We start from the raw sequence: 27,712 nt of genomic DNA, 5'->3' as shown, positions 1-27,712 counted from the left end.
ACAAAGGTCTGATTGTCACATGAGGTATAAAGAAATAAAGTAGTCTTGGGGCTAGCCATTAGGGTTGAGAGAAGTTCTTTGAAAGGAGATAAATTGAATTTTCTCAACTCTTCTTGACCTGGAACATTTCAGATAAAGCCTTAGAGAGCATGGTCTTTCTGCTCTGCGTGGCTGCTGAAAGTTTCGTTAATGAAAAGTGATTTGGGAAAAATAAACCTTCTAAATTCACAAAACTACACTGGCTACTGTATGTTACAGTCCCCACACTGTGGGGTCGAATGTATAATGTTCTTAAAGCTTAAGACTCTTCTGTTACTATATAGCTGACCACAGAGAAACGAACATACTACTTGACTGCAGATTCTCCAAACATCTTAGAAGAATGGATCAAAGTACTGCAGAATGTTCTTAAAATACAGGCTGCCAGTCCACTTTTCATACAGCCTGAAATCAAGCCAACCATGAAAGGATTACTTACAAAGGTAGGAATGCTCTTCTGCCTCCAGACTGCATGTTTCTTAAGAATAGCATGTAGATTAAAAGGTCTCTGCGATAAAATAAATACAAGCAAAACAGGCATGTATTTACTTTCCCAGTACTTTACAATATGAACAGTCCAAAAGGACTACCAACTCACATACTTGGGCAATATTTTTCTTCTGATTCTTTGAGATTTGATTTAATTTTTCTTTTGGGCTTTTTAAGTCATTAGTTCTTGTACTGAGTTCTCCAGCTGTGCTTCAATGGTATTCTCATTCAGCATGGCATTCGACACATGCCTAAGTTTCAGTAGCTAACTGATCTAACGTATTTCAGTGGAGTGCTCTCTTTTTCAGTATTGTTCATTGAGACAGTTTATTTCAAGAAAATAAAAGTATTGTGTAAAAGGAATTCTTAAATTCTTTCATGTCCTTAGCTTCCAGTAATTTAGACCTGATCCAAAGCCAAATGAAAAACTCATGCTAACTTTACTGGGTTTTGGACCAGCATCTAAATCCCTTCTGGACCAGCTTTAATTCATGTCCCCTTAACAGAGTTATGCATTTTTAATTATTTGTATAATAATGCAGAAAGGAATTTGAACAAAGGCGTTTATTCCTAACATCACCAAAGTTCAGAGGTACTGAGATGTAGTCAGTGTTTCTCTGGTTATGCTTGTTCTTAATGTTCTTTAATTTCAGGTGAAACATGGATATTCCAAAAAAGTTTGGTGTACCCTTGTTGGAAAAATTCTGTATTATTTCCGTAATCAAGAAGACAAGGTAGGTCCCTTACTTGTTTCCTTAGTGAATGGAGGATAACATACTGGAATAGAACATGAACAATAAGTTACGGTTTTATTAAGGGACAGTAGGTCTGGGCAGACTGTGCTTATTTGTCTTGATTACCAAACATTTAGACTTCACAGATTGCCAGCCAGGAAAGTTTCTGTCTGATAGATGGTAATCCAGGGTACACCCATTGGTCTCCTTCTTCTACGAGACATGATATACATGCTGCATCCTCTGATCCCTAGCCAAGAGGAACGCTGATTTGCTGGCAGTTCAGGTCTCCCTTTCTGACAGGCATGAGACTGATCAGAAAAGACCTAGCTGTCATTTATTTCTGGAAGCTGATCTTTTCTAATGTATGTTTCCAGTGGGCAGTGAGTGCAAGTTTCAAGAAATTAAATGTTTTTTTTACCCCTCAATTGACTTCCAAATCCTGTTCTTTGGTACATTGCTGTCCTTCCACAGTGCTACAAGAAAGGCAAAAAAAAAAAAGGAAGGAAAAGGCTAGCAGGATGAAAAGTTTGCTGCCTCATAGATGTGTGTCTGTGGGGGGATCTATAATCACTCCCCATCAGAATTATGGAAAAGAAGCTTTCTGTCTGCAGCTGATGAGATGCACAGAAACCAAGATGGAGCATGGGAAGAAAAAGGGAAGAGAAAATTATTTCTGAAATATAGGAAAAATACTGTTTGAAGAAGAAAAGGACAAAATGGTATTTAATCATCTTTAAGTTAATCTTTCAGCATCCCGTATCCCAAGAGGCTAAGATAGAACAAGACCTAAGTCTTCCACGTTGTTCTTGCTGACCTTTAGTCCTCTACCCACACTTCTGAATATTGTTGGTCCTAATATTTCCACTTATATTTACATACAGAGACAGGGCAAAGGGCACAACCTAGTCATGCTTTTCACCTGTCCTTTTGCTCCCAAGTCGTTGCACTTGGTCATCAAGAAATGTCTTTTAATGGAGGTAGGTCAGGAACAAGATTTTGGAAACGTGCAGGAATTCTTGTGAATACCACTGATGTTTTGAATAATTGATCCATACCCTTATTTCTCAGCTCTAGTAAGACTGCTGACACTTGATAAAATGGTCACAGTCCAGTTAGCCATTAAAACCCATAACAGTTTGAAAAAGAACAGAAACTTTCATTTGTTACTTCTGATGTAGCCAAATAATCATATTGAACCCAGTAGTCTGTACAGTCACTGTATAAAGCTAGTTATTCCCTCTGCTATCCTTCCCTTTTTTAAACCATTTCTTAAGCATTCAACTAATACTTATTTTTAGAACTATATAAGATAGTTGTAACTATCCATCAAAACTTTTTAGTTTAATTACTCTTCAAAAGTGTAATACAGGACTGAGTAATCAAATTACTAAAAAATCATTTCTCCTATGAAGAAAGTTTCAAGCATCTGAATTAACACATTTTTATCATTGAAGATTTTAGGAGTTTAGCACGCCCTTTAGAAGCATCAAAGAAATTTGCTGGATTCTTGTCACTATTTCCCTCACATTTGGAACAAGTTCTGCTGCCCTTTTAAAGCAAAATTGAAACTAATTTGCTAGCTTGTAATAGAATAAGAATTTAGCTTTTGTAAGCAGAATATATATGGAAAGTTTTCCAAAGCTGGTTATTTTCTATTTTTCTAATTTGATAGTTAAAAACGTGTTTGCTGTAGGTGAATATGTCTGTGCAGAAACAAATTACACCATCTGCAGTGGTTAATACAGTAATGGGAGTCCATTTAAGTGACCTCCTTTCAAAATGGAATTCAAATTAAGAAATCAGCCAATTGTGTTCTGGTTAAACTTGGTGAATAAATCAGTCTTGACTATTTATATGTGAAATGGCATCTCTTGATTCTCAGAATCTTATTGTTCAAAAAGTTGAATGCTCCAGAAGCACCACAGAAATTATAAAATACCACATGCATTTTTAACCCTTACTAATGAAAGCACTCTGATAAAGAGCCACCACTATGCAATGTTTTCTTAAAAGTGATTTTATTATGAGCGGCTCTCACTTACTGAATCGTTGTTCAAGAAACCCACCTTCGAGTGAGTCAGACTTGCCAGCTGCTCTCCACTGTCCTACTTTTGATTTTTATGCAATATTACTGAGAAGCCTCTTCTACTTTTCACTGGTGTTGATGTTTGAAGACAACTCACTTCAGGTTTCCACTTGAATGTGGCACAAAGAAAATGCTAGTTACTGTAGGGCCTAACTGTCCTTTATCAAAGGGAAACAAACATTCCTTTCTTTCTGCTGAATCATGAAGTGTTGCTAGATGTCACAAACAACCCAGAAACAGTAGACAAAGCTTCTTCACTACACCATTGAATAACACTCTAGTGACCATCCTGATGTCAGAATGGGTAGAGGAAGAGCAGTGATGCTGTGGGAAGGAAGGGAACTTTGCATAAAATAGCCCATTAAGGATTGTCATCCTCTGTCAGTGTTATCGCCCAGTTGTGAAGATTGCATGCTATATTTGTGTTTGTTGTGGCTTCCTGTTGATAATGACTATGAAATAATTTTGTGAAAATTTCCTTTTGAATGGCTTTTCATAGAAAATGGATTCTGATAAATGATCATAGCTACATATAAAACATAAGACTCAAGAACTGTGATGTGTCAGACTGAAGAATGAAATCAGCTGAGAATGTCTACCATGCAAAAAAAATACATTTATAGCATGAACAAAATAGATATATCAACACTACACTGCTGCCCTTTGAAATGACAAGATTATCCTAGGCTTGGCCCAGGAAGTTTTGATCAAACCAAATGTAAATACTCTGAAGAAATACTTCTCTTACTGTAACAGACATTTATTGCATTAACTAGATACAGAAGCAGACCTGGAACAGAATTTTTTAATATCTCACTTTCAGACTTCGGCATGTATCATTCTCCTGCTGCTCTCTCTCACAGCTGGCTTACCTGACGTTCCTTGGCAGGACTGAAAATGAGTAAATACAAATATTAACGGGTATTGATGTTCATGGTTTTCTTTGTAGAGTAAGAAATGTAAAATGAATGTGCACTGAAGCAAATATTTGCTCTCTCACCACTTCTCATATTTACTTTTAGTTTCCTCTTGGTCAAATCAAGCTTTTTGAGGCAAAGGTTGAAGAAGTTGATAGGTCGTGTGATTCTGATGAAGATTATGAGGCTAGTGGTCGCAGTTTATTATCAACCCATTACACTGTTGTTATCCACCCCAACGATCAAGGACCCACTTATCTTCTTATAGGATCCAAACATGAGAAGGTAATAAAGGATATTTTTATTGAGTTTCAGTAACATGTCTGTGAGTATGTTGCTGTGATGTGAGTATTTCTTCAACAGGAGAAGGACCTACAAGTCATCTGGCTTGTAGTTTCATATAATAAGCAAGAAGAAGGTCCTGCCTCATTAGCATCTATCAGAGTTTGTCTGTAAACCAATGTTATCATAGGTAATCCTTTTGAAAATAGATGAAAATAAGCAGGCATGTTTGTTACAGTATATCAAATATGCTGTAATTGAAGAATTTTGCTCATATTACACTAACTAGTAGAGAGACCTGGAGCAGAACTTCCTGACAGGTTTTGGGATACTGTTGTTCATTTTCACGCATAAGACTAACAGTAGAGAAGACTGTCCTAACTGAACTGCAGGAGAAGTGAGAGGTATGATTAAAACCATTTTTATTATTTTTGCTTCATTGTTCTCAAGTAATCTTGTAGACCTCATTTTGCTTTCTGGCTTTACCCCCAGGTTAGCAGGACCTGGCAGTGATAAAAAGGCACTTAGGGCAGCTTTCTGAGGAGGAAAGTAAGAGTACTCATGGTAATTAGCCATGATTTCTGAGGGTAAAAGACTCCTGAGGAGAACCCTGTCCAATCTTCCTTGCTTAACATTTGTAACATAGAGACCATGAATACAGATGTATTCAAACAAAAGCAAACTCCTTTGGGCTTCAACAGGACCATATGGCAATGTTGATGAAGCCACTCCTTCCAATGCAGAATGAATGAGTGGCTCTGTGTTTTTCTACTTTAGGACACGTGGCTTTATCATCTCACAGTTGCAGCTGGAAGTACCAGTGTAAATGTTGGATCCGAGTTTGAACAACTTATTTGCAAATTAATAAATATGGAAGGTGATACCAGTAAGTTTGGGTTTGTTTCAACGTGTTAATCTTATAGTATTTATTTAATGAGTGTACTTACAAACAGAATTAATTGCAAAACCTACATATTTTATCTGTTTAGCTTCTCAGATTTGGAGACATCCTACCCTTTGCCACAGCAAAGAAGGAATTACTTCCCCTCTTACAACATTGCCATCAGAAGCCTTGCAAACCGAAGCAATTAAATTATTTAAGGTAAAATCATAGCACGTGCCTTTTTTATTAAGTGACTTACCATTTTAAATTTTAGCTAAAGAATGGCTATTAATTGGCTTAGTAGAGATTTTCAGCAGGTAAGGGAAAAGAAAAGTTTACTTGTATCTTTAGTGGAGGTAACTTGTGGACAGAAACAGGATTTCCCCATGTTGTCTCACCAAAGAGTATCACTTCCAATATAAAGAGATCACTTCTAGCTACAAGGGAGTGGTTTAGACTTCAACTTTTGGCCTTTCTGTTGAGGTTATTGATAAAGTGAAATTTAGTTAAAAAATGCATGGCCGTGATGGATGATAATGATTTTATTGTGAAGTTCATAAGCCCCAGAGAGCCTAACAGACTGGATTTCCGTGTTTAAAGAACTGTATCTGAAATACTATTTTTTCACTTAGATTTCAGCAAGAACAAATGGTAGACAAAAAGCTTTGTTGTAGATAAATCAGGTGGAAGGTATTGTACAATTCTGAAGAAAAGGCAATGCCAAATTTTCTCTTTTAAGAAAGTCATGGATTATTTCAAATTGAGTCAGAGATTCTACTGCTTTTTAAAATAAAAAGAAAATACTTTCTTCATATGAAGTAGATATTCTTAAAAGACTGATTAGGTATTCTATTAATATAAATAGAGAAAACATTGCAGAGTAAAATTATTGAAAATATTTCACAACCATTTTGTGAATTAACTTTTAAAGATTTTTCATGCACCTTTAAAAATACGCGTATCTCCTGGCAGTAGTGGGAAGGCTTTATGATTGAGAGGCATGTAATCATTCATAACTGCTGTGCTGCAGCTAGTTTCTTGAGAATGAAGTATGCCAGTAAGACCTGACATCTTTCCAGTTAAAGGTCGGATAGGTGGTTGATACCTATGAGAGGGATTATGCTGCAGTGCCATTAACTTATTTTCTCCTGCCCTTACACAGGTAAAACTACTCCTGAAGTTAACTAATAGCCAGGTTATAAAGTCTATTTCACAGACAAAATAAAATCTTGCTGTTCTTTTTTCTGTACTTCGGGAAATAAATTGCAAGTTGGACGGCATGATGCTTGGATGCATAAAATTTCTCCAGTGAACGTACACAAGTCTAAAGACCAAATTCCCCAAACCATCAGCTATCCGGAGAATTTTGATGTAGTGGTTTGGATCTAGAAAGATATTCAAGACAAGCACCATATGTTCTGTCACAGCCATCTGTAGTCAAACTTTCCACCTTGTTTGTCTGAAATGTTTTAAGCAGTTTAAAGAAGTACATCCATCTTATTTTCTGCAATCCTGAAGCACGAAATTTGAGAGGGAACATGCTTCCCTGATGAAAAATAACGTACATTTATTTGAAAATCACTTTCTGAGGCATATTTCAGACCCAGTTCAAAATCACAGAGACTTGCCTAAAATAGACAGGTGACTTGTACCACCTTTACTGAAACTTTATGTAAATCAGTTTAAAAGTTGGGTAGGGAAGTGAATTTGAAACAGATCAAGTCATATTTCAGTTATTCCATTGCTGATTAAAACTAGTCCCATGCATCCACATATTTTCAGATACACTAGAAATAGTTTGAGCTTCCATCCATTTCTTGTATTTTGCTCATATATATTTAAAATTCATCAACTATTATATAAAGTAAATGCAATGAGCAATGAAGCTGGTGAGAGGGCTGGAGAACAGGCCTTATGAGGAATGGCTGAGAGAGCTGCGTTGTTTAGCCTGGAGAAGAGGAGGCTGAGGGGAGACCTCATTGCTCTTTACAAATACCTGAAAGGAGGTTGTGGAGAGCAGGGAGCTGGACTCTTCTCCCAAGTGACAGGGGACAAGAAGAGAGGGAATGGCCTCAGGCTCTGCCAGGGGAGGTTCAGGCTGAACATTAGGAAAGAATTTTTCACGGAAAGGGTCATTGGGCACTGGCAGAGGCTGCCCAGGGAGGTGGTTGATTCACCTTCCCTGGAGGTGTTTAAGGCACAGGTGGACAAGGTGCTAAGGGGCATGGTTTAGTGTTTGATAGGAATGGTTGGACTCGATGATCCGGTGGGTCTTTTCCAACCTGGTGATTCTATGATTCTATTCAATGTGTGTTACATAAGCTTTCTTCTAATAGAGCACAACAAATGCCTGGTACCTGGCTTTCCTATGACAGCACCAGGAATAAGGAAGGTTCTACTTACCCACAGTAAAAATACAGTGGAGATGAGTAATGATAGGTTTTGTTATCTGTGTATATCCTGCCCTGTTGTGCACACGGCTTGCACAAGCATTTTATATTGGCTGCCATTGAGAGCTGTACACTTTTTAAAGTCCTGTAGGAGGGGCGCGCTGTGTTCAGCATGTCTTTAAAGCTTCCCGCCACCACAACTGTTGCAACTCCTGCTATAGCTCACTCTTGGATACGGAGTGAAAAGCATGTTTTTTTAAGAGGTGCTCTTATCTTAAGTCTCTGTGTAGCTTTTCATCTCCTGTGGCCCCTTTTCACTCTTTTTTTGCAAGGTGAGTAGGTTTTCCTTAGTCTGCTGGTAAACTGACTAATTGTGACTTCAATTATATCGCACTTAGTTATACAGAACATCTAAAATTGGAGCTTTCTGTATGTAAACTCACTTGTTTATTATTTTATATCTAGACCTGCCAGTTGTTTATAAATGCTGCAGTTGACTCTCCTGCCATTGATTACCATGTATCTTTGGCCCAAAGTGCTTTGCAGATCTGCCTCACGCATCCTGAACTTCAAAATGAGATCTGTTGTCAGCTTATTAAACAGACTAGGCGTCGACATCCACAAAACCAGGCAGGACCAATACAGGTAAACTAGTCTTTTCTTTTCATGGTATCTATTTCAAGAGCAGTGACTTAACTACACAGACTGTTTAGAATGGTAAAGGGGTTCCACTCTCCTGTAGCATCTGCTTACTGCAAATCAGATAAAAACCTGAACATCTGATTACTGCCGTGTATTTCTGAAATGTAGCTGATGCTATCTTCTGTCAAAGTACATGTATCTGGTGACAGCGTATCTGTGCATATGTGGGTTTTTTAAAGGCTGGACATAAAATGCGCTATCTTCAAATTAAGTATTGAGTAAGACAGCATGTATGGAACCTTTAAATGAACGTTTCCTAAACGAGGGGCTACATCAGGAAACTCGGTAGGCTAAATTGTATGGTAAATGTCTATAGCATGAGTGGGAATAAAAGCTGTAGGGCCATGTTGTGAAATCTCAGCCATGCTCTGATAGATGTCACCTCTTGTATGTCATGCTGTTCTGCACAAACTCTGCATGCTAGGTTATAAATAAATATGTAGAGTTCTTCACTTTGTCCGCTGGCAGCTATTCACTAGTCTCAAAATACGTAATAATTAAATAAACTGAAATTGAAAGGAAGACTGATACTTATAGTTTGCCTAGTATTAACAGAGCTGGAATAACAGTGCATGTGATGGAAAAATACCTACAGAACTAAGAGATGGATCAGAAGATGAGAGAAAAAAACGTGTTAAGGCTTTTGTAATAGACGCATTTTTCTCTTGCCAGAGAAAGTAGAAAATGGCCAGCAGATATGATATATCCTACTTTGGTACTTTTGTACCAAAGGGCTTCCCTCTCATGCAGGTAAATGATTTGCTATTGTAATCCACTGGCATGATTTTTAGGAATTAACGTGTTCAGTAAAATTTTTGCGGCCTCACATTATTAAGTCCTAAATTCCTGTTGTAGCCTTCCATGCTTGCATCTACTGCCGTGTCTTCCTGAAACGGAGCTGATGCTATCCTCCATCTAAGTACAAGTATTTGATGAAAGGGAATATCTGTGCCTGTGCTGTCAAATCTCTACTTAATACCAGGCAAGTGAGGTAACTGAAGATAGAGAAACCCCATTTTCTGAATTTCCATGTGACACATTGATACAAGGGCAAAAACAAGTAGTTGCAACAGTGTATATCCAGAGTACATGAGAGCAGTCTGTATTGAAGCCTATGGATACATATTGAGCCATGAAAATATACCAAAATATTGAATAATTGTTTTTTCAGTAGTTGCTATCTACTTGCTAGGAGGGAAATGGCTTACGGGCTACTTCGTAATATATAGCAGGACAGCTAAACTAAAATTGCACAGGTTTTTCCTGGTTTCTTGGTCTTTCGCTTTGCAGCTTTAGTGTTTTTTCTCTGACTGCTTTTTATACGGACGAATCTGTTTTCATATTTCCAGCTCTGAAAGAAACTCATTGTACACAAGTAAGTAGAAGGAGACCATTTTGGCCTTCCCATGAGGTGACATGCTTATTTACTCAGCTCTTTCTCTGTGTTTTGGGTTTTTTATTCCTATTTACAGCTGTCTGTAACTCAACTTGGCACAGTAAGCTGCACTGCTGGCCAGCAGCCACAGTAGGAAGTTTTACTTTGTAAGATGTTTAAAATAATGAATGTCTTCTTTTTGTTCAGGGCTTGCAGCTCTTGGCTCTCTGTGTTGGACTCTTTCTGCCCCAGCACCCATTCCTTTGGCTTCTTAAACTTCATTTAAAGAAGAATGCAGATTCCAGGTGTGCCTGAATATTATAAACCAGCTAGTCAACAAGTCTTTCTGAAGTACCTTACTTTCAATCGTTCATTTAATATTTCAGATCTTTCGACATATATTTTAAAATAAATTTGAATATAAATGTGCCCAGTGCTACTGAACTGTAGCAGATGTTCTGTGCATCACTTGGAAAAGATATTCTTTGTTTTGAAAAATAGTCTGCCATGGAACTCTGACTGTATGTTGCAAAATCATGAAAACCAAAATATGGCAGTTACGTGAAACACTCTGAGCCATATTCATCTTTGGCGCAATTTTGTTGGTCTCAGTGGACTAATTCTGTTTGTAATTCCACATGGAAAAATGTGTTGGAAATCTCACAGAGTGAAATCTGAGTTCTCTTTCCATTTGGCACCCCTAGAGAGATTTACTCATAGTTTACCATCCTTTCAATCAGTCCTCAAGAGCTGCTTTATTTCTCTTTTTGCCACAGGACTGAATTTGGGAAATATGCAATATATTGTCAACGATGTGTAGAGCGCACTCAGCAGAATGGAGACCGAGAGGCCAGACCTTCCAGAATGGAAATCCTTTCCACACTTCTAAGAAACCCCTACCATCATTCACTGCCCTTCAGTATACCAGTTCATTTCATGAATGGCATATATCAGGTAATGTCAGATAGACAACAAAATGTAACCTCCCAACCCTTTGCTATTAGCATATACACGAATTAACATATCAGAAAGAGAATCGTTAAGTGTTATGGTAAACAAGGTTCAAACTTCATCCTGTGCCAGTGCTAGCAGTGGCGGGCACAAGGTGACTGAATCACATTTGATCAACAAAGAGTAAAAGTTTGGGGAAAAATCTTTAAAAGAAAGAAAGAAAAAATGAAATCCTCTTAAGAGTGAGAAATACTAAGGTTCTGTTTCTTATTTAATCTGACCACCAGATGAATGAATTAGACTGAAGAACAGGGAAAGGTATTAAATTCCACTTCCTTTCATCAGACATCTTGAAAGTTAAATATCTCAGTGAAGGCCTGGAAGCACAGCTGAAACTCCCATTAGCAGTTATGAAGGATAACCGTATTTGTTACAGAACAAACAGAAGTTCATTCTTAACTCTATTGGGATTTCGTCAGTCAGTGTGTAGGAGGCTTTCCATGGGTTTCCATGTATACTGCTTCACCTCCTGCTTTGTGTTTCTAACTGTGAGAGCTGGCTGAAAAGAGTTTTTTAACATTTCGCGGTATTCCTAGATGGAAAACAAGTTTTTATATTAAATCAAAACTATATCAAATAAACTTCGGTCTCAGAAGAACTCTGCTTTTCTTTTCCACCTGAAGTTTCCCAATTGCTTACTTCTTGCCCAGAAAAACTGAGAAAACAACATGTATTTAAGTCATCCTAAAAGATTTCAAAATTGAAGTTTGAAGAATAAAAGGAATAACTGCTCATTAGTTTTTTATTGCTCAAAAATGTATACTTAAGGGTTATGAAAATTGTAATGAAATAAATAAATTCAGTGAGATTAGCAAATAACCAATTATAGTGGCATTGAAAACTCTTGTATTCATATTTAAAGCTTTTTTTTTTATAATTCCATTCACCGAAAAGCCCGAAATAGAAGCTCAAGATTGTTTTTTGAGATACTCTTTACCAAAAAGAGCTAGGGGGCCTTCTTCAGCGTATCAAATACAGGAAACACCCTTAAAGTCCCAGCTGAATATGAGCTAATAGCATCCTGGCATGTGTCAGAAACAATGTAGCCTATAGGATAAAGGAAGTTATTGTCCCCTTGCTCTTGGCCCTGGTGAGGCTGCACCTCAAATCCTGTGTTCAGTTTTGGGCCCCTCACGTCAATGAGGATGTTGAGATGCTGGAATGTGTGTAAAGAAGGGCAATGAATCTAGTGAAAGGTCTGGAACACAAGTCTTATGAGGAGCAACTGAGGGAACTGGGGCTGTTTAGTCTGGAGAAAAGGAGACTGAGGAGAGTCTTACTGCTCATTACAACTACCTCAAAGGAGGTTGCATCAAGGTGGACATTGGTCCTTTCTCCCAAGTAAAAAGTGATAGAACAAGAAGAAATGGCCTGAAGTTGCACCGGGGAATGTTTATATTGGATACTAGGAAAAATGTCTTCACTGCAAGTGTTGTGAAGAATTTGAGCAGGCTGCCTAGGGAAGTGGTTGAGTCACCATCCTTAGAGGTATTCCCAAGACATGGACATGTGCCACTTAGGGATATGGTTTAGTGGTGGCTTGGCAGTGCTAGGTTAAGGGTTAGACTTAATGATCTTAAAGGTCTTTTCCAACCTCAATGAGTCTGTGATTCTGTAATCAGTAGCCAGTGCCTGTATAGAAGCCGTTTGCCATTTCTTGCTACAATACTTTAATACTAGTAACAGCAGACAACAATTCAGATTTGGGAAAATAAAACTTAGAAGGCTGCCTATATTAGTGGTCTCTGCAGTACTGACAGAGCAACATCTGTAAAATATGCCAATGAGGATCTGCCAGTAAATACCCCTCTGAAGTTGCACATGATGAAAAATTACTAATTGATCTCATTTGTTTCACCAGCATATTGGAAAGTGTAGTAAGTTACAGTTTTCTTTATTTTTCAAGTGATATTTGTCACATAAAGCTCAGATACTAGACTGATTTCTGTTGCATAAATTCTGTAACAGAAATTCAAGTGTAGCAAGTGCAAAGAAACTAACATAAACAATAAAAATATTATACTTGGAAGCTTCTTAATAGTGATTTTGGTTTCATAAACAAAATGCAGTAAGGTATAATCTGTTGCGAAGTTTGTCAGTTTTTGAATGGAGAAAAACTCCACTGAATTGACTTCCCCTGTGGAGATCTTGAATCTTTTCAAAACCGTTTATGGATTTCTTTTATTTTAAAGGACAGTAAGTTATTTACAGGGGATGGAAAGGGTCTCATATTGCCACTGTAATTCTAGAGGTATTATCCTTCAATATCTTCAGTTTGCCAGGGGTAGGGTGGGTGGTTTGGAGTTTTTTAAGTTCAATAGCAAAATAAAATTTGCCTACTTTTTTAGGTTGTTGGGTTTGATGCCTCTACAACTGTGGAGGAATTTCTGAACACCCTGAACCAGGATACCGGAATGAGGAAACCAGTTCAGTCAGGATTTGCACTGTTTTCTGATGATCCCTCTGGCAAGGATATAGAGCACTGTCTTCAAGGAAACATCAAGGTAAACCAAAACCTTTAATGAGCACTCCATATAAAACAACAAAATATCTTCATTTTACAGAGCTCTCTTCAGACAATTTTTCAGGTTGAAAACTGTCTTTAGGGTTTTTTTTCCCCCATAATCTGAAAGGAAAAATTAAGAAAAAATCATTGCTTTTTCAGTTGCTGGAGTTCATTCAATGAACTATATTTAAAAACTTTGCCTTGGAGACTGATATTAGTCATAGAAGTAGCTGCTCGGATAAAAAAAAAAGGAAAAGTAATCGACATTCTTTTAAAACTAAAAATCAGTTGTTGAATCCCAGGATGCATTTAGAGATTTTAGATAACATTTCTGGCATAGCTCCAGAAGATGACCATTTGAGGTCCAAGAAGTCATTCATACCAGAGAAGAAGAAAAACAAAGGTTTCCTTGTCTAAATACAAAATAATTAGGGTTTAGTTCAGGAAATCTCATGATCTCTTCTCCTCCCCTACTAGGATAGTTACCATATGCAAATACATAAAAAAGTACTTATTTTCTTGGTAAATGCAACTTCAAAAGCTGGTCACATTACTGCTTCCAGGAAGGCTGAAGGCTTTTATGACAGAACGGTGACATGACACGCAGCAGGGCTTCCAGGACCTCTGTTCCATCTCCTTCCCTTCAGCCCACTGACCCACCTATGCTACTTGTTATGAACCACTCTTGATGAACTTTATACCAAGCTTCATACAATCTTTAGAGCAGTTACTAGAAGGGACCTGAAAAATTCCGGCAGAACGAGAAGGCAGAGATCAAAGGCTTTTGATTAATTATATAACAACTCACTCTGTATAATTACACATGCATTGGCTGCCGCTAAATCAAGTACCTGGCCTTTCCATATAGCGTGTTGTGGCTCATTTCTAGAGGTAATGTGTGTGTTGCAGGATCAACAAACAACACAAATGCTATTATTACATGCTCCAACTCAGAAATGCAAGTAAAGATGTCTTTCAGTAAGTTTAAAAATTCAGGCTACATATGTTTCTGATACATGATAGGTAAAAAGTAAGTAAGTAGACACTCTCCATTCACAGGTGTTTTCAAAGAGGAATACATGGCGAAGTCAATTTTTTATGGCTTTTCTTCTAGATCTGTGACGTTATTTCAAAATGGGAGCAAGCCTCCAAAGAACAGCACCCTGGGAAATGTGAAGGCACAAGGACTGTCCGTCTTACTTACAAAAATAGGTTTGTATAGCAAGTGTAACAGCTCTGCCTTGTCCCAAGATTTGTTTTTAATTTCTGCAGAGTTTCTTCATCTAAAAAATACTGTCTGACCCAGAGCTTGCAACAAAAATAGTAAATAAGTGTAAGTGGAGAATTTTTTTCCTGATTCTTAAGAGGTGAGCAGAGCTACCAAAATAAAGGAAAACAAAAAAAAAAAGCAACATTAAACTCAGAATGCTGAAATTAAATATTTGCCCACTGGGTGAAGTACAAGTGTTCCTCTGGTGATGTGTTTTGAAACTGATATAAACATGTCACATTCAGAGCAGATACTGCTGATCCTCAGGGCTAATGCATTTCCCTATCTTCTTTATTAAATAACTTTCTGTCTTTTCTGTAGGCTTTATTTTTCGGTTCAAGTCCACGGAGAGACAGAGAGAGAGAAGCTACTGCTAGTATATCAGACAAATGATCAAATAGTCAATGGACTTTTCCCTGTAAACAAAGAACTAGCAATGGAATTGACAGCTCTTTTAGCTCAGGTAATCCTTGTGCCTTAATGACTCACACAGCAGTTTTAAAGATGAAAAAATTAAATAAAGAAACTGGTCCAGGATTGCTTGACAGTCAAGTGACCTCTACCTTTTACACATGATAGTCCAGGCAATTGGCTGGGATGGATTCTTCATGTAAGTCTGACTGTACTTCAGGAGAAATGCTTTACAGCATATGCTGCTTCTACCACCATACAGATAAAACATGCTTTACCTCCTGCACAGTCAAGCCCTCCTTGATTTAACATCATGTAATCACGCACCATTCACTATTCCTTGCATAATTTCTGCAAGTTAGTATACCAAATTAACAGTCATGTAATGAAAGCCTAAGACTCCTCTGCTAGACACATTCTTGATAAAATCTGTTTTTTAAAAAAACTAAAGGCTCAAGGGAAGGTTATTGAGAAAGTTACTTGATGGTGTTAATAAATAAACGGTTTGTGTGAGCTGAAGATATAGCAGTCTCAGAGCAGAACTAGTAAGTATTATATTTTTACAATTTATACTTCATCTTTTTTCCACAGTAAATACAAAATATGAAAAATAAAACTACTTCCATTATTTTTATATCAGTGAAAAATATACATTAAGTGACAAACTGTTTTTTACTTTATACTTGGTAAGACAGGGGAAAAGATGTCTCACAAGACCCAGATAGAAAATTACACCAGATTAACAAAACAATTTTCTTCTTTATGGTCTTTCTTGTAGATAGAGATTGGAAATTTTGAACGGCCTTTCTCAACTCCAGCAGGGCAAGTCACTTCCCAGTCCAAGTCCAATCAGACATTAAAACAAGTTTTGGAGAGATTCTACCCTAAGAGATACAGGCATGGTTGTTCAGAGGAACAACTGAGGTAAGACGTATTTTGCAGTTCATATTGTTTAAAAACCTAGGAAACAAGGAGGTTTAAAATTGTCATTAGGTACAACTTGCCATATTTGCCTGGACCTGCATTTTTGAAACTTTTGAAACTGAGGGACACATTTCCTCTGTATATTTCTAATCTAAACAAAGGACCATCATTAAGCAATGCGGTCCAGCAAAAGCTGTACAAGTTACTACATAGTGTTATAAGACCCAGAGATTTTGAAGTTCTTAGTTTTCTTATTCAGCAACTCTGAATTAAATCTGTGCACATACTACTGAAGGTAAAGGACATGAGGATCTGATCTAACTGCTGTTGAAATGTGGAATCTCTGGCAGCCAGTCAAATTGGCAATACATTAACTTACTGGACTTGCTAGTAAGGTATCACTGAATTTAAAATGAATAGTCTGCAAGTCATTTCAGTCAACACCTACTAACATAATGAAGGGCAGAAGAGTGTAGTAAATTGTCCAAAGTCAATGATACAGCAATTCTGTAGTCCAGTAAACATTATAGAAATGTTTTCCTCATTCTTCACTACAGGGTTAAGAAAGGTTCAAGCTATTATCATTTGCACAAAGTTAATGCTATTACATACTCAATAGAAAATAGGGGCATTCAAAAGTATATGCACAACAAATAAAAAGTTATGCAATTGATTTCAAATAACAAAGTATAACAGGCCCTGCCAGTTGAGTCATTCCTGCGATTCGTTGTGCTTGGAAGGTACTTTAGGGATGGTTTGGGGGGGGATCAGTTTTCCATAGGATCATTTTATTAAACCAACTCACCATGGGGCCACAAAAGAAAAGAGCCGGTGTGAATGCATCAGAAGCACCTTTTAGATAACAGCACCCAGATACCCTAAAGAGTAATGTTAAGCTGTATCTTCGGAATCTACTACTAGCCACAAGTAAAGATATGTGCTAAACTAGATGTTTTTCTGGAATGACAACTGGCATAGCTGTTGAATACTGATAAAGGTATATTGATTATCTGTAGAGTCATATTAAAAGCTGTGCTGGACTGTTTCTTTTTATGCTGCAGCCACTACATCAATATTTAATCATAATGCTGCAGAAGTTAGAAGATGATGTACATGAAAATATTAAATTACATTTTATATTTATTTAATACTGTATAAGTTATAGTTGTATTAAATTATCATTTTAACAAGTGGATTTTTTTTTGCTGATTAAACTTGCTATGGGTAAGTATTTAAATTCTTTCAATAACTAAATTACATATTTCATTTCAACAGACAGCTTTGTCAGCGATTGTCTACAAGATGGATGGCTCTCCGGGGGCACAGTGCTGCAGATTGTGTGCGCATTTATCTTACTGTAGCCAGAAAATGGTCTTTCTTTGGTGCTAAGTTGTTTGCAGCAAAAGTAAGAGACTTTATTGAATTTGAGTGGTGGGTTTTTTAAAATATAAATATAATTCACAAATACTAATACCTTTTTTGTTGTTAAAAATGAGTGTGTCATATATATATATTTATACACACACACACACACACACACACACTGATCTAATCTCTTGTCAAATTACTAACATGTTTAAGCCAGACACTGGTGAAATGTAGCAGCCGTAGTACTAAGTATACCTTAATAGTAACTTTCCGATACACTTATTGTTATATTATTAAACTAGGTGGTATCTTTTCATTTTCTTGTGTATCTTATTTTGAGATAGCTTTTTTGTTTCTGACTTTTTTTTTTTTGCCAGATATCTAGTACATTATTGAAAAAGTATCATTAGCTAGCTATGGAAGCTAAACCTGGCGAAAACCCTAAGTGTTGTTACCAGTATTTAGAACGCTCCCATCTGTGGAGATAGGAAATTTTTCAATTTCTCTTAAAACACTAGTATCTTAAGTATCTTGATTCAAATAACAGCTATGTTAAAGAAAACTGTCCACTCACCTCTTATGGTAATCCCAATGTGTGTGTGTATAGATAGATATAACAGTGCTTATCTGCACTCTGTTCTTTGCATGTCCAGACATAATGTGCTAGTGAACAAGCTGTACAGCAATGAAGCTGGTGAAGGGGCTGGAGAACAAGTCTTACAAGGAGTGGCTGAGAGAGCTGGGGTTGTTTAGCCTGGAGAAGAGGAGGCTGAGGGGAGACCTCATTGCTCTCTACAACTACCTGAAAGGAGATTGTGGAGAGCAGGGAGCTGGACTCTTCTCCCAAGTGACAGGGGACAGGACAAGAGGGAATGGCCTCAAGCTCCACCAGGGGAGGTTGAGGCTTGACATTAGGAAAAGGTTTTTCACGGAAAGGGTCATTGGGCACTGGCACAGGCTGCCCAGGGAGGTGGTTGAGTCACCTTCCCTGGAGATGCTTAAAAGACCAGTGGACGAGGTGCTGAGGGGCATGGTTTAGTGTTTGATAGGAATGGTTGGACTCGATGATCCTGTGGGTCTTTTCCAACCTAGCAATTCTGTGATTCTATGATTTTATCGGGCTAAGCACTGGGAGAGGCTTCAAGTGTATTACATTGTGTTCATAGTTCTGCCACTAGCTGCTTACATGGCTTTGGGCAGCTACTTCAATTCCTTTATATCAATTCCCTCCTAGTATAAATCTCAGGTAAGATCTGTGGGTGGAGAAAGCTCTATAATAGCTAACAGATAATAATTATTTACATAATGCCTCATTTTGAAATAGTAATTAATGAAAATTTTGTAGCCTCTAGCAACATCCTCAGTTGAGAAGTCCTTCATATGGTTTGCTGTACATGAAGATGGCATAAGCATCCTAGATTACAACTCTATGGTAAGTGAAATTTCTTTTTTAATTTTGGTCAAAGTAGGTTTTAATAACTGAGAATATGGAGAGATTCATCACCATACTACATAAAAGATCGCAGTAGCCTTCCATGCTGAGTTATCTAGGCTTTCTTTTAAAGGAAAAATTCACTCCTTTCAAAACGCTTTAATGTTATCATCATTATAGTAGCACTAATAATAGAAATAAGCAATGAATTCTTTACACAGAATTTATTTTTGTTTATCAGATACAGTTTTATATCTTTTAATGAAATGTTAATGTTTTAATCATTCAGATGTCAGGAGATTCATAGTTGGAGTTCTGACAATAACATTAATTTTCTTTTCCTGGAGGCTTCATTTTCCATTATTATTCATAATACATACACTCAACAAAGAGCAGTTACTTTAAAAGATTGTTATTTTCATTGTATTATTTTTGTTTAATAGTAGGTAATATAACCCAGTGTTATTTAATTATGTCATTTTACTCTCTGAATTTTCTTTGATTTGCAATAAAAGTTTTCACAGGAAACGACTCATGGCAATCAGTATAAAAAAGCAATGCCTGAGAAGATCCCTGCGTTAATTTATATCCTGCGAAGAAACAGAATAGCACAGGGCTATTAGCAAGTGCTAATATTGAATATCAGAAAATTAAAATCTCAACATTATAATTGTACTGATATGGGCCTTTTCATTACATTTCTTTGCAGTTAAAGAAATAATGAAACAAAGAACATGAGCAGAGCAAACAGCAGCTCTGTTCAAAGAACAAGTAAAATGAGCTTGCATTAGACTGCAGAGAGCTCTGTAAACACTATCTGCTCATCAAGGTAGCTAGGGCATTTCTGCAGAGCGCTGCCAGTATCAGCAGGCCTTACCTGCCACTCAAGAAGTGCTCAGTTTCCAGGGAATATTCTGGTTTCCTGCAGGAAGGATCGAGGATGTCAGAAATGATATTGCGAGGGGTAGTTAGAGAAAACACTGTTTCGAAATAAGGGAAAAAAGTTTTAATAACTGAAGGATATTAAGTCAGTTATCATACTGGTATTGTCTTACGATGAACATCATATGATGAACATCTGCAGCAAATCAATAAGAGTTGTAATGATAAACTAAATGCTAATTGTAGACTCAAAGGCCACTTGTGTGGTGTTGAACACTGAACTATTAAGAGCATGGTAAGCAGAAGAGCCTTGAAAAGCATTTATGTTTCATTGGATATGTGAAAAAAGGAGAACAGAATTTGATTTCATTTTTATGTATGTAAACTACGTTACTGCACAACAAGAAGTCCTGGAGTTAAATCCCTTTGGATGCCTCATACTATGCCATTTAATTTATTTAGACACTGCTTTGATTTCAAGTGGAATTCCTAATATTGGTCCAGACTGGTGTAAATTGAATTGCACACTTGAGTTGAAACCTCCTTATAATATCTTTGATATAATTAACTTGGAATAGAAACACAGGTCAAACTTACAGTGGAAATTCCTCATAGCGAAGGTCTGAATGAAGCTATCCCAAAATTTACAAGTAGTTTCAAGATTCATAAGAGACTAACAAAAACATTTTGAAGAATACATGTGTAATTATATTTTTAAAAGAAGTATTTGTCATAATCTTGCTTTTCCTACATTGTGCAGCTTATAGCTTTGTGCTTTGTTATTTGGGGTTTTCTTTTTTAAGCGATTAACAGTTACATATACATATAAGAGTGTGGTGACTTTCGGAGGCTATCAAGATGATTTTATGTTGGTTGTTAACAACGCGCAGACAAAGGACAAATCAACTGAAAAACACCTTTTTGCCATGACAAAACCAAAGGTTGGTATATTCCCACCATCTGTTACTTCTCTACTCTGCTCAGGGTGTAATGCTTTACAGATGTAAAAGATGAAACACCTTCTTTATTCCTAGCATTCTCAGATTATTGACTTTTGCCACATGGTTTTAGAGAGTGAAACAATTAGAAGAGCTAACAGTGGCAACACTAATTTGTTTGTTGTCTTTTCATGTCCCTGTCTATAACATTCCAACTATTTCATAGAAGGACAGAGAAGGCTATTAAGGACAGGAAGTATATACAGTACCTAAAAACTAGCCAATTTGCTTGATCAGCACCAGAGATAATTTTTAAGAAGGTATATTTGTGTTCTACAGTGGAATTGTAGAAAGCAGGATCTGAAAGATCAGTCACTTATTAATAATTCTAGGGTATTTTTACCTTTTGTAAAGAACTGTTCATGCTTTTTAAATCTAGACTCTCTGCTTAACTGGTAAAATTGACTTTATCTTTAAGAAAGCAAAGATTTCAAAGTGTTTTGCTGTTACTCAGAACAATTAATGAAATAGAATACAAAATTCCACATATAAATTTGAGTCAAAATATAATGCTTCGTACAAATAAGCATAGTAAATAAACAAACATCTGTTCAAGTCTCCCTTAGACTGTGCCCTTTCAGGAAAGATTGTGTGGATTGCAAAGAGAAAATATAGTAAAAAGCTCCCAGAAGTCTTTATTCCTTTTATCTATGCTGTGTCTTTAGTTCTCTGAGCACTACATATTTTCTAGCAAAACTGAGGGAACGCATCATCTTTCGGACTTCAAAATCTCTCTCAAAGTGAAAGAAACCATCTATTTGAATCATTTAGGACTGTGGAAGATGAAATATCCAGCATACTGATGGGAATAACATTACATTATTGGCAAGGAGGAACAGAAAAAAACTCTATTAGGCATCTCCTCTCTCCTCATCATTAATTTGCTTCATAAGTACAAGTACTTTTCCAGTTGATGGTGATTGTCACTTGCTAAAACGTTAGCTTTTTTTTCAGCAGTCAAAACACATCACTGTATTTTTCATAGAGTTTTGTGTGTTCCTGTTATAGATTCTTGAGATCACTCTACTGATTGCCAGCTATATTAACAACTTTCATCAGCTGAAAGGAGCTGCTCATCACCTGTCTGCTCCAGCATTACTGACACCTCAAAGTGGACAGAAACTCAAGGAAATGGGAAGCCAGCCACTTCTTGTGAACAACAGACCAACTAAATGTCCCACTTTGTTATGAAAGGATTATGTATCTTGATAATCTTTATTACAGTGTTTCTATACTAATTGAAAACTTTCTGATGTACAAGACAAAGATCATAAGCAGGTTCACAAACAAAAGAAAGGCAGGCAGGTTTACATTCATTTCAGTGGTATGTAACAGAAGGAGCCTTTTAAATAAAGCCCAGGCCTGAACCGGAATGACGGTGAGCCAATTCAAGGATTATGTTTTACTGTGGGCGGCCTGCGCCTACAGCTCAAAAATAAGTGTGTCTGTTGATAGTGACGGGGAAGGGTGACCTTGGGAACAATTGTATAGCTTTTAGTAGTTTCCCAGATATTTTCTCAGGGACCAAACTGTTTTCAACTCTTAATCTCTATTTTTCAAAATTGTACAAGTTGTATAACTTTCATTTTGAAAAGAATTTTTTTGCTTTTAAAAAATGGTCCAAAACAGAATATTTTCCACTTCCAGCAGACCTCCTTGTTTACAATACAAGTACCAGGGGACTAAAAAGAACAATTTATTTGATTTGTGTAATTGTTACTCCTTTAAAAAAATATAAGCACATCATGTAACTCATAAATCTACAGAGTATTCTCATGATACACACTAACCTTTGTTATACAGCTGTTTTGCCTGGCAAATCTTCAGCCTTGGTCTCATGAATTTTTAAACAGTCCCTCTCTGCCCCCAGCATTTTAAAAAAAAATCTAAATTGGATGGGCATGGTATTTAGTACAGTTTTGTTTAACAAGATCTTGTACCTAATTTCTTCTTTAATCCAAAATAATATAACACAGATGCGAGAATGATTCAAAATTGAAAACACAGAACTACACAAAATGACATTGCTTAACTGTTGTGAGTAAGCTTAGAGACATATGTGACAGATAAAGTCCATGTATAATGTGTATAATGTATATATAATGACTCAGAATAATATTCTGTAAAAGTTGTACTCCTTATTTTTCATTTGTATCTGCGCATTTCATGTTACAATAGTAATATAATGTCTTTGCCTACTGAAGACATAATGCTGCACATTTGCACTATTGGACCTGGTAGAGCTTTCTGGTTGCCTTTTTCAGCTGCAAGCCTCAGTGCTATATAAGGTCAAGTACATAGAAAGAAATTACACCTATTCATAATTCTGATCCTCAATATTGTTGTTTCCGGGCTACAAAACCACTTCTGCAGACTCTGAAATGGAACAGCAACATACTCTTAATATGACAATTTAGGTCCAACCATAGAGAAGGTAGTCAAACATAAATCAGTGATTCATACACATTTCACAATTTCCACTTCTGCTTAAGCTAATGATCATGGATCATTAATTCCTTACAGTTAGGCCACGTTGTTTGGGGTTTTTTTAATTACTTGAAACTGAAGTAATTTTACAATGATAAATTTTAATATTTGAAGGTTGAAAAATCTCCTCTGTTTTATGACGTTTAAGCATCTTAGATATATACATACTTATATTGAGAGAAAAGGAATTTTCAGCTGTTTGCCCTCTATGAAATATAGGGAGTACACTCCTGAAGAATTAAAATAGATTGGAAAGGAAATACAGGTTGTGAGAAGAACATAGTCTTAAAAAGTGGAAAATGGACTGGCAAGCTGAACTTGGTAAATACATTTCTTCTGAAAGTTCTCAAAATCCTGCCACAGCTACTCTATGGCTGCAGGACTCAAGCAGCATTTTGTGGATGGTACTATTGGCCAGTGCTTTGTCTTGAAAATTGCAAGCAAATAACAAAAATACCGTGTTTAGATTCTCTCACATTCACAATGCAGAAAGATCTTCCTGGTAACTTTTACCCTTTGATGGTGGCCGTGGGACTAGATCTTCTCTTTCAATGAGGCAGGGCTGGCAGCTAAGCAGTTTACCTCCTAGTGGATGGCTACTCTCCTGCAGTTGTCACGGAAAGCAAACTGGAAGCTACTAGAGATCCTGGCACCAACTAGAGCATCTTTTTGTGCAGCACTCCATGTGAACTGATGCAGGTAGCATGGCGTAGTTGGATTAAGAATTAACATCCCTTTGCGATCAGCAGAACAGTTAGCTCTCAGAGATTTGAGGGGGCTGGGATGTTTGCAAGTTCAAAACAGATGCTACTGCATCAGTTATACTCAGGTCATAGTCTAAAGCTTCTCAAGTATGATGATTATAAACTTGAATTCACAAATACAAAAATCTTAATGTCACCATAAAATTATGTTAACCACCAACCTAGAGTACTCCAACTAGTAATTCTTTCCTAATTGTCCTGATTAAAATGAGTGTGCTGGATCAGGTTTTATTAGAAGGCAAAAGAAGTGGAGCAGAATCTGCTCATGAGCTTGTTCATGTAGTTTTAAAAATCTTCTTTTAAATATGGAGACAACATGACACGCAATACAAACAGCTGATGTGCAGATTTCGAGTTTTAAACAGCTTTTATGAACAGCCTTACAGACAGCTGTTTTATAAAGAAGCATACAATCAAAGAAGTAGAGTATGACCTTCCTGCCTGCTTTTGGGTAGTTAACTATAGTCACTGCTTTGCCTTTTGGTGTGAAGCTCTTACTGCTGTATTATATCCCCATATCATACTGCCAGAAGAAATCCGTGCCTTATTTTCCCTTTTTTGGTAGCACTTTACAGACCTAATAACCCTAACTGCTCCTAACTCACCATTAATCCCATACAGCCACATTATCAGAAATGCTGTGTTAATTTTCATGAAATAAATGCGTACAATTACTGTGACAACACTACCCTAAACAATCAAGTTTCTTCCAGGATTTTGATTAGGAAGAGTGAGGCTTCTGTAGTGATAGTAATCTCCTCAACAAGACACTTCCCTTCAAGTTAACAGTCAGCAAATAAAGTCCCTTACACACACAAGCTCAGCTTCCAAACAGCTATGCAAGCCTCAGGGGGACTCGCTCCATGTTAATGTAGCCTCAGAGTTATTTAGAAGATACTGCACAATGTAAAATGGCAAAGCTGAAAATTTCAGACTCCAGGCAGATATGTTCTGCCTTCTCTGTCCAGTCCGGGCCTTATGAGTGATCCACATCTCAGTGGTAACCTTGAGTCACCCACCAAAACAATTCATACTGTGCTACCTAATCCATGACTAAAGCCCAGGAAGGAACTAGACCTTTCTCACTTTCTGATCTTCCTGACAGGAACTGCCAAATGAGCAGTGGCCTCTGGGACTGATGCTGAAGAACTTCCCATGCTCAAGGCTTGCAGAACCTAGTTGTAAAAATTTTCTCAGGCTGAGACTGATGTGTTGGCGTATGCGTGGAGACTTCAACTTCTATCACAAATGTCAGAGTATGTTTTGTGCTTGCTTTGAGATAGTGGTCAGAAACAACAATCGGTATAAATGGACAATGAATCTGCTTGACAACAACTGAAAGATCACTGGTAAATATAAACAATCAAGTTGATTTGAAAATAATTGTTGGAATGTGAAGTAAATATATTACTTGACTTTCATTTCGCCTTGTCAGTTTTTGTGCAGCAGTATTACTAAGCAAACTGCTCATTTCTAATATAAGCAAGACCTATTTACTCCTGGAGTACAGCAGGCAAGTGATAAAGCTTTGAGTTTTTAATACAATCCCCAAAACTAATGGTTTCCTGTTATTTTAGGTTTAAATTTTATTTATATTTAATTTAAAATAAAGGCATATATTCCCCTATAAAAGAAGGCTGTTAGGTATTTGATGTTGGAGTTCCTTGCGAGACTAACACAGATTTTATAGGTTAGGTCCTGAAGGAAAAAGTCATCCTTGCATAAAGGAATGCACTACTTAAAGCTTTAGTTAGAGCTTTAACAATCCATACAGCTTAGTGCAATCCATTAGTTTGAGTTAATTTTAACTAAGGTGATTAGTAACTCAGTAATAATGACTTAAGAAGAAAAGTATTATTTTTAGTTTCTTGGAACAGAGGAAATTGAACTGAGTAAGGTGAAACTTAAAATAGTAAAAATTCCAATTTATTTTCCAGTTTGGGATTCAGTGCTACTTCCTAATTGTACACCCTTACACTGTGCTTCCCAGCTCTGATTCGTACTGCAGCATCTTCCAGATTTGCCACCTCTCTGCCAGTGGGTCAATCACTGTAAAAATACTTTGCTTTTAAGTCATACAGTCTTGATGTTGCAGTAATATATGCCTAGATGAGAGTGCTAGAAGCAGTTCCTTCCATAGTTTTGCTTTTATTGGCAGAGCAATAGCAGCTTTGTCCAGGGTTTTCACCACCTCTAACTGCTGATTACAGATCAGCTTTGGCTTCATGTAACAAGATATTAGCAATCTTCCGTTGAAATGGAATTGATGAAAGAAATGCACTTAAGAGAGGCATGAGCATGACCTGCCACTGTACAACACTACACAATGAAGTTTCTGGATATTCATTAGCAAGAACATGGCATCCATAGGGGTTTAACAATAAATTTAGAAGATTCATGTAAAATCCTGAAAGTAAAGACGGGAACACAAAGTCTTCTGGAACTGCAAATGAGTAGTTATACAAACTACGCATAGAAAAATGTCTTACTTGAAGAACAAATATTACTTAGGGTCTGTAGAAGGCTACATAAGCCTTTGGGGAGGGAAGAAGAAAAGTTCAAATTAATTCTGAGTTAATCATTATGAATAAGGCCACTTTCCAGGTTTTGATCAAACAGATAAGCGAGGATTTTACTTGGGTTTTTCTCTCTCTAGTCTCTCAAGATGCAAAGCAGCTACTCAGCTACAGAAGGTCAACTGTAATTGCTGTCCTGGATTTTGGGTCACATCCCTGACATAGGGCACTTTTGAGGTGTCCTGTGAGGTTCATCCACATGCCAAATCCTTTCCATATGCTGGGTCATCCTACAGTTTTACTGCATGCTTTAAATCCTACTTTCTAACCTAACCCCAACATGATCTTTTGTTTTGCTCTTTGATAGACAGATCATATTTGATATAACCTAGCCCTGTCTCCCGTTTTTGACAGCATCTTACTTTTAGCTTAGTCCATTTGTGTGCCCCAATAACTACAAAATAATAACACTGATTTTTTGCTACTCAAATGATTTGCTTAAAACATTTGTTTTCGAATGTTGAGACGACAGCAAAGGAAGTGTCCCTCAGCACTTTTATCTCTTGCAGGCAGCCCAACTAAGCTTGCTGCCCAGAGAGACCATGCTGCAGGCTTGCCGGTAGCGGCAGTGGGGGCAGAACAGTATCTGAGATTTGCCGGAGAGCCCCCTGGAAAGAATATTCCCCCCCCCCGCCCAATCAGCTCTGGAACTTTCCTAGAAGGAGGGCTGTGCAGGCCCACCGAGAAGTATAAATAACAGCCTGCAAGAGGGGCCATTTGCTTGCATACACCTGCCCTCCTGGGAGGAGAAGAGGACCAGAGCACAAATGGTGTCCTTGTAATTTCCTCTCTCCTCATTTTTCCCTTAACACAGATTTAGTAAGTTAACGGCAATCTTATTCCTCAGAATGCCTGTAAAAAATTGATTGCTTTTTTTTTTTTTGATGAATTGTTTGGTATCATTTTGCCTTCATTTAGCCTGGTAGGTACTGAACCCATACATTTTACAAGGAGTCCAGGTGATTGATAGGAATGGTTGGACTTGATGACCCAGTGTGTCTTTTCCAACCTAGTGATTCTTGTGACCCCTGGACCGTCCAGGCTGGGTCGTGACACCCAGTAACTAGAAAATAATTACAGTGACCTTCTACCTCATTAGGGGATGGCAACTATCTCAGGTTTTACTTCACCCCCTCCACTATTAACAAAGTTAAGAGTGTCCCTCTGTACTCAGCACTGGTGA

At 37.2% G+C, this 27,712-nt stretch overlaps 1 protein-coding gene across 3 annotated transcripts in view; it reads left to right on the top strand.

Annotated features, from left to right (window-relative positions):
* The window catches only part of PLEKHH2 (pleckstrin homology, MyTH4 and FERM domain containing H2), a 59,351-nt gene extending 33,067 nt beyond the window's left edge, over nt 1-26,284 (top strand). For 2 of the 3 annotated variants that reach the window (XM_069852659.1, XM_069852658.1), the window contains exons 15-30: nt 324-482; nt 1,182-1,262; nt 4,374-4,553; nt 5,328-5,436; nt 5,540-5,652; nt 8,289-8,468; nt 10,108-10,205; nt 10,677-10,854; nt 13,260-13,415; nt 14,532-14,629; nt 15,009-15,150; nt 15,877-16,022; nt 17,298-17,427; nt 18,736-18,822; nt 20,508-20,645; nt 21,711-26,284. In XM_069852659.1, coding sequence (XP_069708760.1) covers nt 324-482; nt 1,182-1,262; nt 4,374-4,553; nt 5,328-5,436; nt 5,540-5,652; nt 8,289-8,468; nt 10,108-10,205; nt 10,677-10,854; nt 13,260-13,415; nt 14,532-14,629; nt 15,009-15,150; nt 15,877-16,022; nt 17,298-17,427; nt 18,736-18,822; nt 20,508-20,645; nt 21,711-21,893 — 2,178 coding nt within the window. In that variant the 3' untranslated portion in view covers nt 21,894-26,284. The remainder of the gene's footprint in view (nt 1-323; nt 483-1,181; nt 1,263-4,373; nt 4,554-5,327; nt 5,437-5,539; nt 5,653-8,288; nt 8,469-10,107; nt 10,206-10,676; nt 10,855-13,259; nt 13,416-14,531; nt 14,630-15,008; nt 15,151-15,876; nt 16,023-17,297; nt 17,428-18,735; nt 18,823-20,507; nt 20,646-21,710) is intronic. The other variant, XM_069852660.1, reaches the window with a different exon arrangement.
* The last annotated feature ends 1,428 nt before the right edge of the window (nt 26,285-27,712 follow it).

Source organism: Phaenicophaeus curvirostris, chromosome 2 (genome assembly GCF_032191515.1).
Source record: "Phaenicophaeus curvirostris isolate KB17595 chromosome 2, BPBGC_Pcur_1.0, whole genome shotgun sequence".
Taxonomy (NCBI): Eukaryota; Metazoa; Chordata; class Aves; order Cuculiformes; family Cuculidae; genus Phaenicophaeus; species Phaenicophaeus curvirostris.
The sequence above is the reverse complement of the archived record's forward strand: the minus strand, read 5'-3'. Positions and strand labels throughout refer to the sequence as shown.